General features: G+C 47.4%; 1 protein-coding gene across 1 annotated transcript in view; it reads right to left on the minus strand.

Moving 5' to 3' along the window:
* Nucleotides 1-12,989, minus strand: part of rxfp1 (relaxin family peptide receptor 1) — a 109,874-nt gene that overhangs the window by 14,891 nt on the left and 81,994 nt on the right. The window contains exons 14-15 of the mRNA XM_034182097.1: nucleotides 11,216-11,287; nucleotides 6,561-6,790 (exon numbers count right to left, since the gene is read on the minus strand). Of these exons, the coding sequence (XP_034037988.1) occupies nucleotides 6,561-6,790; nucleotides 11,216-11,287 (302 nt within the window). The remainder of the gene's footprint in view (nucleotides 1-6,560; nucleotides 6,791-11,215; nucleotides 11,288-12,989) is intronic.

Consider the following 12,989-nt stretch of genomic DNA (forward strand, 5'->3'; position numbering starts at 1 on the left):
CGGAGGTTGTGTGGAGATGTGCGCGGACTTTCTTATGCAGTGTTCACTCGTCTTTGCACAACGTCCCGTCATGTACGCGTCTGACGCCAGCAAGGTGGCTTATGTTATTAACTTGCTTCGTGGTGAGGCACGCGCTTGGGCTACAGCGCTTTGGGAGCAAAACTCATGGCTCCTTACCTCTTATACTGGGTTTGTGAGGGAGTTCAGAACAATGTTTGATCACCCTAACAGAGGAGAGACCGCTTCAACAGTGCTGCTGTCAATGCGACAGGGGCGCCGGCGCACAGCCGAATATGCAGTCGACTTCCGCATCGCGGCTGCGAGATCTGGCTGGAATAACGTTGCGCTCCGCGCCGCCTTCATAAACGGACTGTCGTCGGTCCTGAAGGAGCACCTGGTAGCTAAGGAAGAACCGCGGGATTTAGATGGGCTTATCAATCTTGTTATACGGTTAGACAATCGGTTGTAGGAACACCGTCGGGAGCGAGGCGAAGGACGTGGCTGGGCACGCGCCATCCCTCTCCCTTCCGGGTTCAAAAAGGTTCCGCCCTCCCCATGCTCCACAGCCGCAGCGCTCCGTGGGGCAATAGCTCCCCCTGCTGACGTTGCTAGGGAAACGCACAGGGCCAAAATGAGAACAGCTGACAGAATGAGGAGGCTGGTCCGCAGGGAGTGTTTTCTCTGCAGCTCAAAAGAGCACATACAGAAAAACTGCCCCAAACGGCCAAAACGACAACACCCGCCCTTAGAGACTGGGCTAAGGGGGGGTCATAACATTCACGTGGGACACACACATATTGCTACACGACTCCCAGTTACAATCCTGAGTGGAGATTTAACCCTTCAAGCCCCAGGACTGTGGACACGGGGTCCGAAGGGAATCTGCTAGACAGCAGATGGGCAAGGGAGGTAGGGCTCCCTCTGGTGGCGCTTCCTTCGCCATTGCAGGTGCGGGCACTAGATGGCACCCTTCTCCCTTTAATCATGCACAAGACACAACCTGTAACTCTGGTGGTGTCTGGGAATCATCGGGAGGAGATCGAGTTTTTTGTGACTCCTTCTACCTCCTGCGTGATTTTGGGCTTCCCGTGGATGTTGAAACACAATTCCCGGATTGATTGGCCGTCTGGGGTGGTGGTTCAGTGGAGCGAAACCTGCCATCGGGCGTGTTTAGGATCCTCGGTTCCTCCCGGTTTACATGCTAAGGAGGAGGTCAAAGTCCCTCCCAATCTGACAGCGGTGCCGGTTGAGTACCACGATCTTGCTGATGTCTTCAGCAAGGATCTGGCACTCGCCCTTCCCCCGCACCGTCCGTACGATTGTTCCATTGATCTGATTCCAGGTGTTGAGTTCCCGTCCAGCAGGCTGTACAACCTCTCACGACCTGAGTGCGAATCAATGGAGACCTACATCCGGGACTCATTAGCTGCCGGGCTGATCCAGAACTCCACCTCCCCGATGGGTGCAGGTTTCTTTTTTGTGGGCAAGAAAGATGGCGGACTCCGTCCATGCATTGATTACAGGGGGCTGAATGAAATCACGGTTCGCAACCGATACCCGTTGCCGTTGTTAGATTCCGTGTTCACCCCCCTGCATGGAACCAAAATCTTTACTAAGCTGGATCTTAGGAATGCGTATCACCTGGTTCGGATCCGGAAGGGAGACGAATGGAAGACGGCATTTAACACCCCGTTAGGTCACTTTGAGTACCTGGTCATGCCGTTTGGCCTCACCAACGCCCCCGCGACGTTCCAAGCCTTGGTTAACAACGTCTTGCGGGACTTCCTGCACCGATTCGTCTTCGTATATCTGGACGATATACTCATCTTTTCTCCGGATCCTGAGACCCATATCCGGCATGTACGTCAGGTCCTGCAGCGGTTGTTGGAGAACCGGCTGTTTGTGAAGGGCGAGAAGTGTGAGTTTCATCGCTCCTCTTTGTCCTTCCTGGGGTTTATCATCTCCTCCAACTCCGTCGCCCCGGATCCGGCCAAGGTCGCGGCGGTGAGAGACTGGCCCCAACCTACGAGCTGTAGGAAGCTGCAACAGTTCCTCGGCTTCGCCAATTTTTACACGAGGTTCATTAAGGGGTATAGTCAGGTAGTTAGCCCCCTGACAGCCCTGACCTCTCCAAAAGTCCCCTTCACCTGGTCGGATTGGTGCGAAGCTGCGTTCAGGGAGTTGAAACAGCGCTTCTCGACTGCACCCGTCTTGGTGCAGCCCGATCCCAGTCGCCAGTTTGTGGTTGAAGTGGACACCTCTGACTCAGGGATAGGAGCCGTGCTATCCCAGAGCGGAGAGACCGATAAGGTTCTTCACCCGTGTGCCTATTTCTCCCGCAGGTTGACCCCAGCAGAACGGAACTATGACGTGGGCAATCGAGAACTCCTAGCGGTGAAAGAGGCTCTTGAGGAGTGGAGACACCTGTTGGAGGGAGCGTCCGTGCCATTCACGGTTTTCACTGACCACCGGAACCTGGAGTATATCAGGACCGCCAGGCGGCTGAACCCCAGGCAAGCCCGCTGGTCACTGTTCTTCGGCCGTTTTGACTTCCGAATCACCTACCGCCCCGGGACCAAGAACCAGAGGTCAGATGCCTTGTCCCGGGTGCATGAACATGAAGTCAAAACCGAGCTGTCGGATCCACCGGAACCCATCGTACCGGAGTCCACTATCGTGGCCACCCTTACCTGGGACGTGGAGAAGACCGTCCGGGAGGCCCTGGCAGGGAGCCCGGATCCCGGAACAGGGCCAAAGAACAGACTATACGTCCCACCAGAAGCCAGGGCTGCCGTCCTGGACTTCTGTCACGGGTGCAAGCTCTCCTGCCACCCAGGGGTGCGAGGACCGTGGCAGTGGTCCAGCAGCTTCTGGTGGGCGTCCGGGCTTACATCCAGGCCTGCACCACCTGCGCCAGGGGCAAGGCGGACCACCAAAAGGCACAGGGACTCCTTCAGCCGCTTCCTGTGCCTCATCGGCCCTGGTCCCACATTGGTCTAGATTTCGTCACGGGCCTCCCGCCGTCCCGGGGGCACACCACCATCCTCACGATAGTGGACCGGTTCTCCAAGGCGGCCCACTTCGTGGCCCTCCCGAAGCTCCCGTCGGCCCAGGAGACAGTGGATCTCTTGGTCCACCATGTCGTACGTCTGCATGGGATACCAACAGACATTGTCTCAGATCGTGGTCCCCAGTTTTCCTCGCAGGTTTGGAGAAGTTTCTGCCGGGAGCTGGGGGCCACTGTGAGCCTCTCGTCTGGGTATCACCCTCAGACCAACGGACAGGCTGAACGGGCTAACCAAGAGCTGGAGCAGGCCCTGCCATGTACCACATCTGCACACCCGACGGCTTGGAGTGAACACCTGGCCTGGATCGAGTATGCGCATAACAGCCAAGTGTCCTCTGCTACCGGCCTCTCCCCGTTCGAGGTGTGTCTGGGGTACCAGCCCCCTTTGTTTCCTGTGGTGGAGGGTGAGGTCGGTGTACCCTCGGTCCAGGCCCACCTGCGGAGATGCCGTCAGGTGTGGTGCACCGCCCGTTCGGCCTTGTTGAGGGCCCGGACGAGAGCAAAGACCCATGCAGACCGTCGACGGTCCCCGGCCCCCGCATATCGGTCCGGGCAGGAGGTGTGGCTATCCATAAGGGACATTCCCCTCCAGGTGGATTTCCCCAAACTGAAGGACCGGTACATCGGGCCCTTCAAGATCCTCAAGGTCCTCAGTCCCGCCGCAGTGAGGCTCCAACTCCCGGACTCACTGCGGATTCATTCAGCATTCCACGTTTCAAGGTTGAAACCACGTCTTACCTCACCCCTCTGTGCACCCGGTCCGGCGCCGCCTCCTGCCCGTATCATCGACGGGGAGCCAGCTTGGACAGTGCGCCGGCTCCTGGACGTCCGTCGAATGGGCCGGGGTTTCCAATATTTGGTGGACTGGGAGGGGTATGGACCTGAAGAACGCTCCTTGGTGAAGAGGAGCTTCATCCTGGACCCGGCCCTCCTGGCCAATTTTTACCGTCGCCACCCGGACAAGCCTGGTCGGGTGCCAGGAGGCGCCCGTTGAGGGGGGGGGTCCTGTTGTGTGGGCCGCCAGAAGAGGAGGTACTGCTGGCCCACCACCAGAGGGCGCCCTGCCTGAAGTGCGGGCTTCAGGCACGAGAGGGCGCTGCTGCCTCACAGGAACAGCCGAGGTGACAGCTGTCACTCATCAACTATGACAGCTGTCACCGATCATCTGCACTTCACCCCAGATAAAAGCAGGATGACACCTCCACCACGTCGCTGAGATATCGTTCTTCTAAGGAGGTAATATTCTCAGCCATAAACTAAACTGTATCTTAGTCTGACCTCTTTTTGCAGCCGCTTTCCTGTGGAGCCTTGTCCGCTGATTGGTGGTTTGTGAGAGTGCCGACGTCTTCGCCTCTCACTCTTTCCAGATAAGTGCTGAAACAGGAGCTGCACGGATTTGAGGTGGAGGTGGAATTCCCACCGTTGTTGTTACTGGGTGTACACACACCCACACTTGACTGTCTTTGCTCTTCGCCAGCGGTACCAGATCCGACACGCGGAGACGGTGGCCACCTGGGGGATTCGGGACCTGGTGGCTCCAGTATCCTTCGGGTTCGGTGGCGGAGGAAATTGTGTGGTTCCGGTTCATCTTTAGACGGACGTCTCCTATCGTCGAGCCTGCCCACACGACACCTTTATCCATTGACTTTGTATCATTCTATAATCTGCTGTGTATGGTTGTGGCATTCACAACAGTAAAGTGTTCAAATTTGACTCCTTCTATTGTCCGTTCATTTGCGCCCCCTGTTGTGGGTCCGTGTCACTACACTTTCACAACACACTGGCAACATTTTCTCCATATTGTTTTGTGAATTTTTTGTAATTTGTGTCTGTAGCATGGCCCAAGCAGAGGGTCACCCCTTTGAGTCTGGTCTGTTTGAGGTTTCTTCCTCAGAGGGAGTTTTTCCTTACCACTGTCACCTGTGTGCTTGCTCTAGGGGTTGGTAAGGTTCGACCTTGCTTTTGTGAAGCACCTTGAGGCAACGTTTTTGTGATTTGGCACTATGTAAATGAAAATAAATTGAAAATCCTATATAGGCCTTGAAACCTATGTGGCTGGTGCTCAATCCCAGATACAGCAGCATGAGGCAGATGAGAGTCTGAAATACGACTCCTTGAGAAGAAGAACATTACTTCTACAGTGAAGTACCCAGTTATCAATGAATTCAATTTATTTATTTATATAGCGCCAAATCACAACAACAGTTGCCCCAAGGTGCTTTATATTGCAAGGCAAAAGCCATACAATAATCACAGAAAAACCCAACGGTCAAAACGACCCCCTGTGAGCAAGCACTTGGCGACAGTGGGAAGGAAAAACTCCCTTTTAACAGGAAGAAAACTCCAGCAGAACCAGGCTCAGGGAGGGACAGTCTTCTGCTGGGACTGGTTGGGGCTGAGGGGAGAGAATCAGGAAAAGACATGCTGTGGAAGACAGCAGAGATCAATCACTAATGATTAAATGCAGAGTGGTGCATACAGAGCAAAAAGAGAAAGAAACACTCAGTGCATAATGGGAACCCCTCAGCAGTCTAAGTCTATAGCAGCATAACTAAGGGATGGTTCAGGGTCACCCGATCCAGCCCTAACTATAAGCTTTAGCAAAAAGGAAAGTTTTAAGACTAATCTTAAAAGTAGAGAGGGTGTCTGTCTCCCTGATCCAAACTGGGAGCTGGTTCCACAGGAGAGGAGCCTGAAAGCTGAAGGTTCTGTCTCCCATTCTACTCTTAAAAACCCTAGGAACTACAAGTAAGCCTGCAGTCTGATAGCGAAGCACTCTATTGGGGTGATATGGTACTAAGAGGTCCCTAAGATAAGATGGGACCTGATTATTCAAAACCTTATAAGTAAGAAGAAGAATTTTAAATTCTATTCTAGAATTAACAGGAAGCCAATGAAGAGAGGCCAATATGGGTGAAATATGCTCTCTCCTTCTAGTCCCCGTCAGTACTCTAGCTGCAGCATTTTGAATTAACTGAAGGCTTTTCAGGGAACTTTTAGGACAACCTGATAATAATGAATTACAATAGTCCAGCCTAGAGGAAATAAATGCATGAATTATTTTTTCAGCATCACTCTGAGACAAGACCTTTCTAATTTTATAGATATTGAGCAAATGTAAAACAAAAAAAGCAGTCCTACATATTTGCTTAATATGCGCATTGAAGGACATATCGTGATCAAACAGCTGGGTGGACTGAGACAATTTGGACATCCAGCCCACACCTGAAATCAAACACCACTTTCTATATTAGTAGTGCAACTTCTATCACACAGATCTACCTCCTCTTTAATGCACTATCAAGGGATAATGTTGAAGAAAGGACACAAATAGGTAGCATCAATGGTAACTGAATGACATTCTTTTGGGAGGCAGTCCAACTCTTTACCCACTGAAATATCTGCTCTGTGCAAATTTTATTGCAAACATGCAAAATTGGGTTAATAGAAATTATTGAGGTTTCCCCTCCCTTACATCTGCACTAAGACTTACAGCAGAGGGAGATGATGCACATGGCATGAAGCTTGTTCTCTGAGCGGATGTACGATCGCATGCAGATGACAAAGATGTTGCCAAAGCAGGTGGTGGCAGACACTACCCAGACAAAGACCCTCAGAACAATGTTGGCCAGCAAGTCCTCAAAAGACGAGATGCCATCAGTATTGGGCTTGCAGCTACGCACATGAGGAGCATAGCCACAGTACTGGAACTTTTTGAAGTAACTGTGAGTACAGACCAAAGCATAAGGTTAGCATAGCTCAGTCAGTCCTTTTTCTTTTGCAAATCCATGTTGGAGAGGGGTTATTAATGGGATCGGAGCAGGTCATCAGTCTTTCAGCTACCTAGTTCTTCCAGAATAAATGAAAGATCAAACTATTTCATTCAAAGTACAGCAAATGGAATTCAAACCAAGTTCAACTTCTAGAGATTTGAAAATTGGCATCTTGTATCAATCAGAAGTTCCACACTTGTTTTCAGGTTATAAGTAAAAAATGATTTATCATCATGACATGATACAAAATTCCAGATATACACACTGTAGGTAAATGTTTTATACGAGGTCTATTAGAAAAGTATCTGACTTTATTATTTTTTTTCAAAAACCATATGAATTTGAATCACGTGTGATTACATCAGACATGCTTGAACCCTCGTGGGCATGCGAGAGTTTTTTCACGCCAGTCGGTTATGTCATTCGCCAGACGACATCGCCTGAAGGGCTGCGCAATGTCCCGCTCCGTGGGAAGTCCTTAAAGCGACAAAAACACCCCATAATCTCTCATCAGCCGTTAAACTTTTCACCGAAAACCAGCTGAATTTCTCGAATAGTGTCCACTTGGATATCCCTCACAGGTCCTGAAAAAAGTTTGATAAAGCAACGCGCGCCATCTCGAGCAGCGTCTCAAACAAAGGAATTCAGCAAAGAGGGCTGGACCAGTGCTCACTCAAAGCCTGCCCACAGGGAAATGGCGTCAAGCATGATTGGTGTAATTGCATGTCATTCAAATCCATATAATTTTTTTTTTTTTTTATAAAACTGCCGGTTAGTTTTATAAGATACCTCGTATATCTTCAAAATACTTCCTTCTTGTAGCCACACAAATGTGCAGTGCATCTGGAAAGTATTCACAGCCTTTGCCATGAAGCTCAAAATTGACCTCAAGTGCATCCTGTTTCCAGTGATCATCCTTGAGATGTTTCTACAGCTTAATTGAAGTCCACGTGGGGTAAGTTCAGTTGATTATATGTAGACACTCATCTGTCTGCATATAAGGCCCCACAGTTGACAGTGCATGTCAGAGCACAAACCAAGCATGACGTCAAAGGAATTGTCTGTGGGCCGCCGAGACAGGACTGTCTCAATGCACAAATCTGGGGAAGGGTATAGAAACATTTCTGCTGTCTTGAAGGTCCCAGTGAGCACATCGGAGCAGAGCACATCATCCATAAATGGAAGATGCTCGGATCCACCAGGACTCTTCCTAGAGCTGGCCACCCATCTAAACCAAACAAGTGGGGAGAAGGGCCTTATTCAGGGAGGTGACCAAGATTCTGATGGTCACTTTGTCAGAGCTCCAGCATTCCTCTGTGGAGAGAACCTTCCAGAAGAAAAACCATCTTTGCAGCAATCCACCAATCAGGCCTGCATGGTAGAGTGGCAAGATGGAATTGACTCCTTAGTAAAAGGCACATGGCAGCCCGCCTGGAGTTTGCCAAAAAGGCACCTGAAGGACTCTCAGACCACAAGAAACAAAATTCTCTGGTCTGAGGAGACAAAGATTGAACTCTCTGGCGTGAACCGGGCATCATGTTTGGAGGAAACCAGGCACCATCCCTACAGTGAAGCATGGTGGTGGCAGCATCATGCTGTGGAGATGTTTTTGCAAAAAACTTTTTTCATGTCATTATGGGGTGTTGTGAGTAGAATTTTGAAGGAAAAAAAAAGATTTTTTTTTAAATAAGGCTGTAACATAGCAAAATGTTGAAAAGCTGATGTGCTGTGAATACTTTCCAGAAGCACTGCAGCAGCAACTGCACAACAATTGCAATCGAGCAGCATGCACAAAACCAATTTCATCTAACACTCAGTAAGAAGAAAACAGTCACAGTATGCGTTTCAGCCTCAAGCTTCTCATTGCCAGATGTTAGGGTACATTTACAGGTTCATAAATGAACTATATTTAGACAGTCGTCATGGCAATCCCTCAGTGGTGAGAAAGATTGTCTCTTGATCAATTTACTGGATGGGATGGTGGATGCAGAGATGACTGAACAGGCCAAGTCTTGACACGCATTGTTTGTGACCAACACTGCATGTCTTTGCTGCAGGAAGCTTCTGCCAGTCAGAATCTTGCTCTTTCTCCTTCCTCATTCTCTTCTTGCCCTCTATGTTGTTTATCTACTTTTTTTCAAATCCTTCCATTCCCTTGTAGTGTTTCTTCTACCCTCCTCTGGGTCATTCACTTAGCTGGAAGCAGAAAATCTGGTTGGGAAGTCGGCTGTCATACATCCTAACTACATAACCCACCCACCGGAGCTGACTCTTGATTTGATGGTGATGCACTCTATGCCCTAGACCTTCAGCCAAGACACTGATGTTGGTATGGTGGGCTTCCCACCGGATGCGGAAGATCCTCAAGCAACTTTGGTGGAATCTTTCAAGGGCCTTCAGCTGGTGGCAGCAGGTCAATCAGGTCTCAGATCCATAGAGCAGGGGTGGCTTGACAAAGGCTTTGTAGATGAGGATTTTCATCTCATGTTAAAGGTCTCTGTTGTTGAAAACACAGGTGTGAAGCCAGCCAAAGGTAGTTCCTGCACATTTGAGTTGGTGTTAAGTTTAAACTGCTTCCTTTATGCTCTATTTTATTAATTATTATATGGTGTGGGATTTTGCCAACTTCTGATTGGCCCATTCGCCACTTTCTGAGCTGTACCACATGCAGAGTTGACCGCTGGTGGAGTTGAGTAGGCCGCGCGTGCGAAACAAGTACACCTCGCGTGCAGCGTAGAGCTAGCTAATCGAGCGACGTCTTCTATCAATAACGACCAATCAGATAATGTGATACAACTCCTACTTTGGCTGTCACTTTGTTGACAAGATGGCAGAAGACAGGTTTGCATCTGTTAGCGACGCTGACTTAAAACTAATTTTACACAAAAAAGATGTGAAGAACACCCGCAGAAATACACAGTCAGGAGCCAACTTTTTCGCAAGTACGTCACTGAAAAGGGACATGCGCCCAACTTTGAAACTTATGACAGACGGATGCTTGACGGAGTACTCGGTCAATTTTACGTAGTAGCTCGACATGCGAATGGCGAACTTTATAAGAAAACAAGCCTGATGACTCTTCATCATGGACTTAACAGGCATCTCCAGTCAATCGATGGAATGTCAGTTGGTGCAGTATGACAGTAATAAAGAGCTGAAACTTGAGATTGATTTTTCAGTTTTAGTATGTTTGACAAACTCCCAATTTTCTTGTTTACCATATAATAAAGCAGTTATAGACTTTTGATTTCGGTGTACCCATGATTATGCGGACCTGGGGTGATCCCCATCCTGACCAGGTCCGCATAATCACGGGTACACCAAAATCAAAAGTCTATAATTGTATAGTGTATGTGGTTGGTTTAACTGTAATCATATTTTATAACATTGTCACAGAGATAATAGTAGTTGACTCTTATTATGCTCTCAGATAGTAGTTGTCTCTTATTATTCTCTCAGACACAGTCACTCTCCTAGTGAACTTTTAGTTTCCTCTTCAAAACGACAGATCTTTGTTATGTCATAAGGCAAACAATTCTGCATATAGAAAAGAGTAGTCACATCCTCTGTTGACTGGTGGAGGTACTAAAAAATGTTTGCGTGATCCATGTTCCATAAAAACAAACAATATATATATATATATATATATATATATATATATATATATATATATATATATTTGTCAGAAAAAAGTAATCAAAGCCATTTTCTTGTATCTTTTAGAAAAGAATAGTAAACAATAGCGTATTCTTTATTGTGTCTTTGTTGTATTGTTTCTGTCGTGACTATGGCATTCAGTCACTCAGCTGGGTGAGGGGAGAGATCCGTTTTCAAACGCGCTTCAAATTAAGTCCAAAAATCTCTGTTAAAATTGGGTGACGTTTCCGTTTATTTTACTTTAATAATTGCACTAAACATTTCTAATTAAAATAACAAAAACGTGAAAGCAGTAGCCTCTCCCACACACAAGCTAATTAAAAGCCTGCATCACCTGTGGCTGCTATTTAATATACACCTGGTGCACCTCTTCACCCTCACCTACTGTGCCAAAGCAAAACAAAACAAAAATATAAAGTGGCAAAAAAAAAACAAACAAACAAAAAAAAAAAAAAGAAAAAAAAAAAAAAAAACCAAGCCACAAATGGCTCCTAAACTTTCTTGGTTCTAAAGGTGTGTATCTAAAGCCACTTTACCCACTGAGAAGGCAGATTGTGCAATGCTCAACTTAATCCTTTCCCATATGGTAAAGAAATCTGAAAGCAGTGATAAGAACAGTTTGGGACTCTTTTTTTAAAAAAAAAGAGGGCTACAGTCTACCTGAAAGACTTTGTGGATTAACATCATGAATAAACAAGCGTAACAATGGCATACTTACATATGAGTTAAGTACTTAAGGGGTTCAAACATTCGCCGTTGTATGTTTCCAATCTCTATTCCTTCTATGCTCCTGGAGGGCGAGAAAAACAACTATAACAGCGTTGTTGACAATCCATAACATAGTAATTAAAGTATGGCATGCACACAGAAATACAATGTGCTGATGAAGAACCAATGCAGGAGTCATTCGAGGAAAAGTATCACTGGTAACACCAACACCACTGTAAGGAGCACACGCTAAATACTATACAACATACTATAAATACTTTGTTTTCTGTCACTAAACAGATGCTGACTCACACTGTAAATGCTCATTTGTGAATATTTGATCAGTTTAATGTATAATACACCAAACACCTTCTCCATTTTTCTTTAAAAGTGATTTCCCGCAAATTCACGGAACGTCAGAAGAAACCTACACTGTAACTATCCTTTACCAGCCCTATCTGGAAATGTAGTTGGGAGTTCTTTTTGTTGGAGTTATTCTGTAGATACACTGTTTTATTTTATCATGCATGTTTTGTGTTCTCTGCTCTGGCAGAATGTAGTTCTCTCTGCTCTGATAAAGTGTACTGTACTGATGTGATGGGTGAAGGTTACTTAAGATATGTGACATGACGTGCTTCTGCAAGTTGTGGTATCTCTGTGTGCACGCTAAGCTCTTTTTCAGGACATGTGAAGATGACCCAGGCAGAATGCAGCCATAAGCGGAGCAGTGAGATAAAGAATAGAGAATTGAATGTTCCAACCACAGTGTGATTATGATACATTAGTCCTTGTGTCAGAAGAAGTGTGATTAATCGTTAGATGTCTTAAACACATCTTAATCGAGCCCAAGATTAAAAAGGTTCTGAAAGTCCTGAATGTATTGTGCAATCAGCGGTTCTGCGGCAACAGCTCACGCGCTATCACTCCTCCCCTTAGGAGCTGTACCGCCCATGTATGTAGGGAAGTCCTAAATAAAAGAGCAGGAGCGCAGGCCAGACTTTAGTGTAGCTTTGGTGTACAGCCTGACTTGCACTCCTCGCGAGCTAAATTTGACTTTCTGTCTCACTGGTGGTTCTTGACTCTGTTTGTCTTGTTAAAGGTTTTAAGAATGTTTGGAGGCGAAAATACCCAACATTGACTGGGGGCTACGTCCGGGATCTCAACAATACCGGAGGTGTCTGGCGGGGGTCGCCAAGTCCAGACGTAAATCCTTGGCCAAGGTCAGATCGATTGATCGTGTCTGCAATTGTCGACCGCCGGTGGCATCGTCTGGTTGACGAGATTTTCCCGAAGAAGACAGACAGGAAGTCGAGTCAGTGAGTAGAATTTCTTTGTAACAGTACTGAGTGAATGGTGATCAGATCACATAAACAGTTAAATTCCGCAAGCGATGATACAGAATCGTCTGTTAATGAAACACAGTTAAACTCTGTAAGGAGGTCGGACTCCTCTACGATGGCGAGGAACGCACGTAGTTAAATTCCGAAGGAGGGTGCGGACTCCTCTGTTTATATACGCGTACCGGTAGGGAATAAAAGTGTGATCACATAAACAGTTAAACTCCGTAAGCGATGGCGTGGAATCGTCTGTTAATGTAAAGCAGTTAAACTCCGCAAGGAGGGCGGACTCCTCTACGGTTGCGAGGGACGCACGTAGTTAAATTCCGAAGGAGGGTACGGACTCCTCTGTTTTAATACGAAGTAATACCGGTTTTTGAGAATAAAAGTGTGAAAGTGTAATACTTTGGACAACGTAAGTGACAACCGTGTGTGTGGATGCAGAGG

This window comes from Thalassophryne amazonica, chromosome 11 (genome assembly GCF_902500255.1).
Source record: "Thalassophryne amazonica chromosome 11, fThaAma1.1, whole genome shotgun sequence".
Lineage (NCBI taxonomy): Eukaryota > Metazoa > Chordata > Actinopteri > Batrachoidiformes > Batrachoididae > Thalassophryne > Thalassophryne amazonica.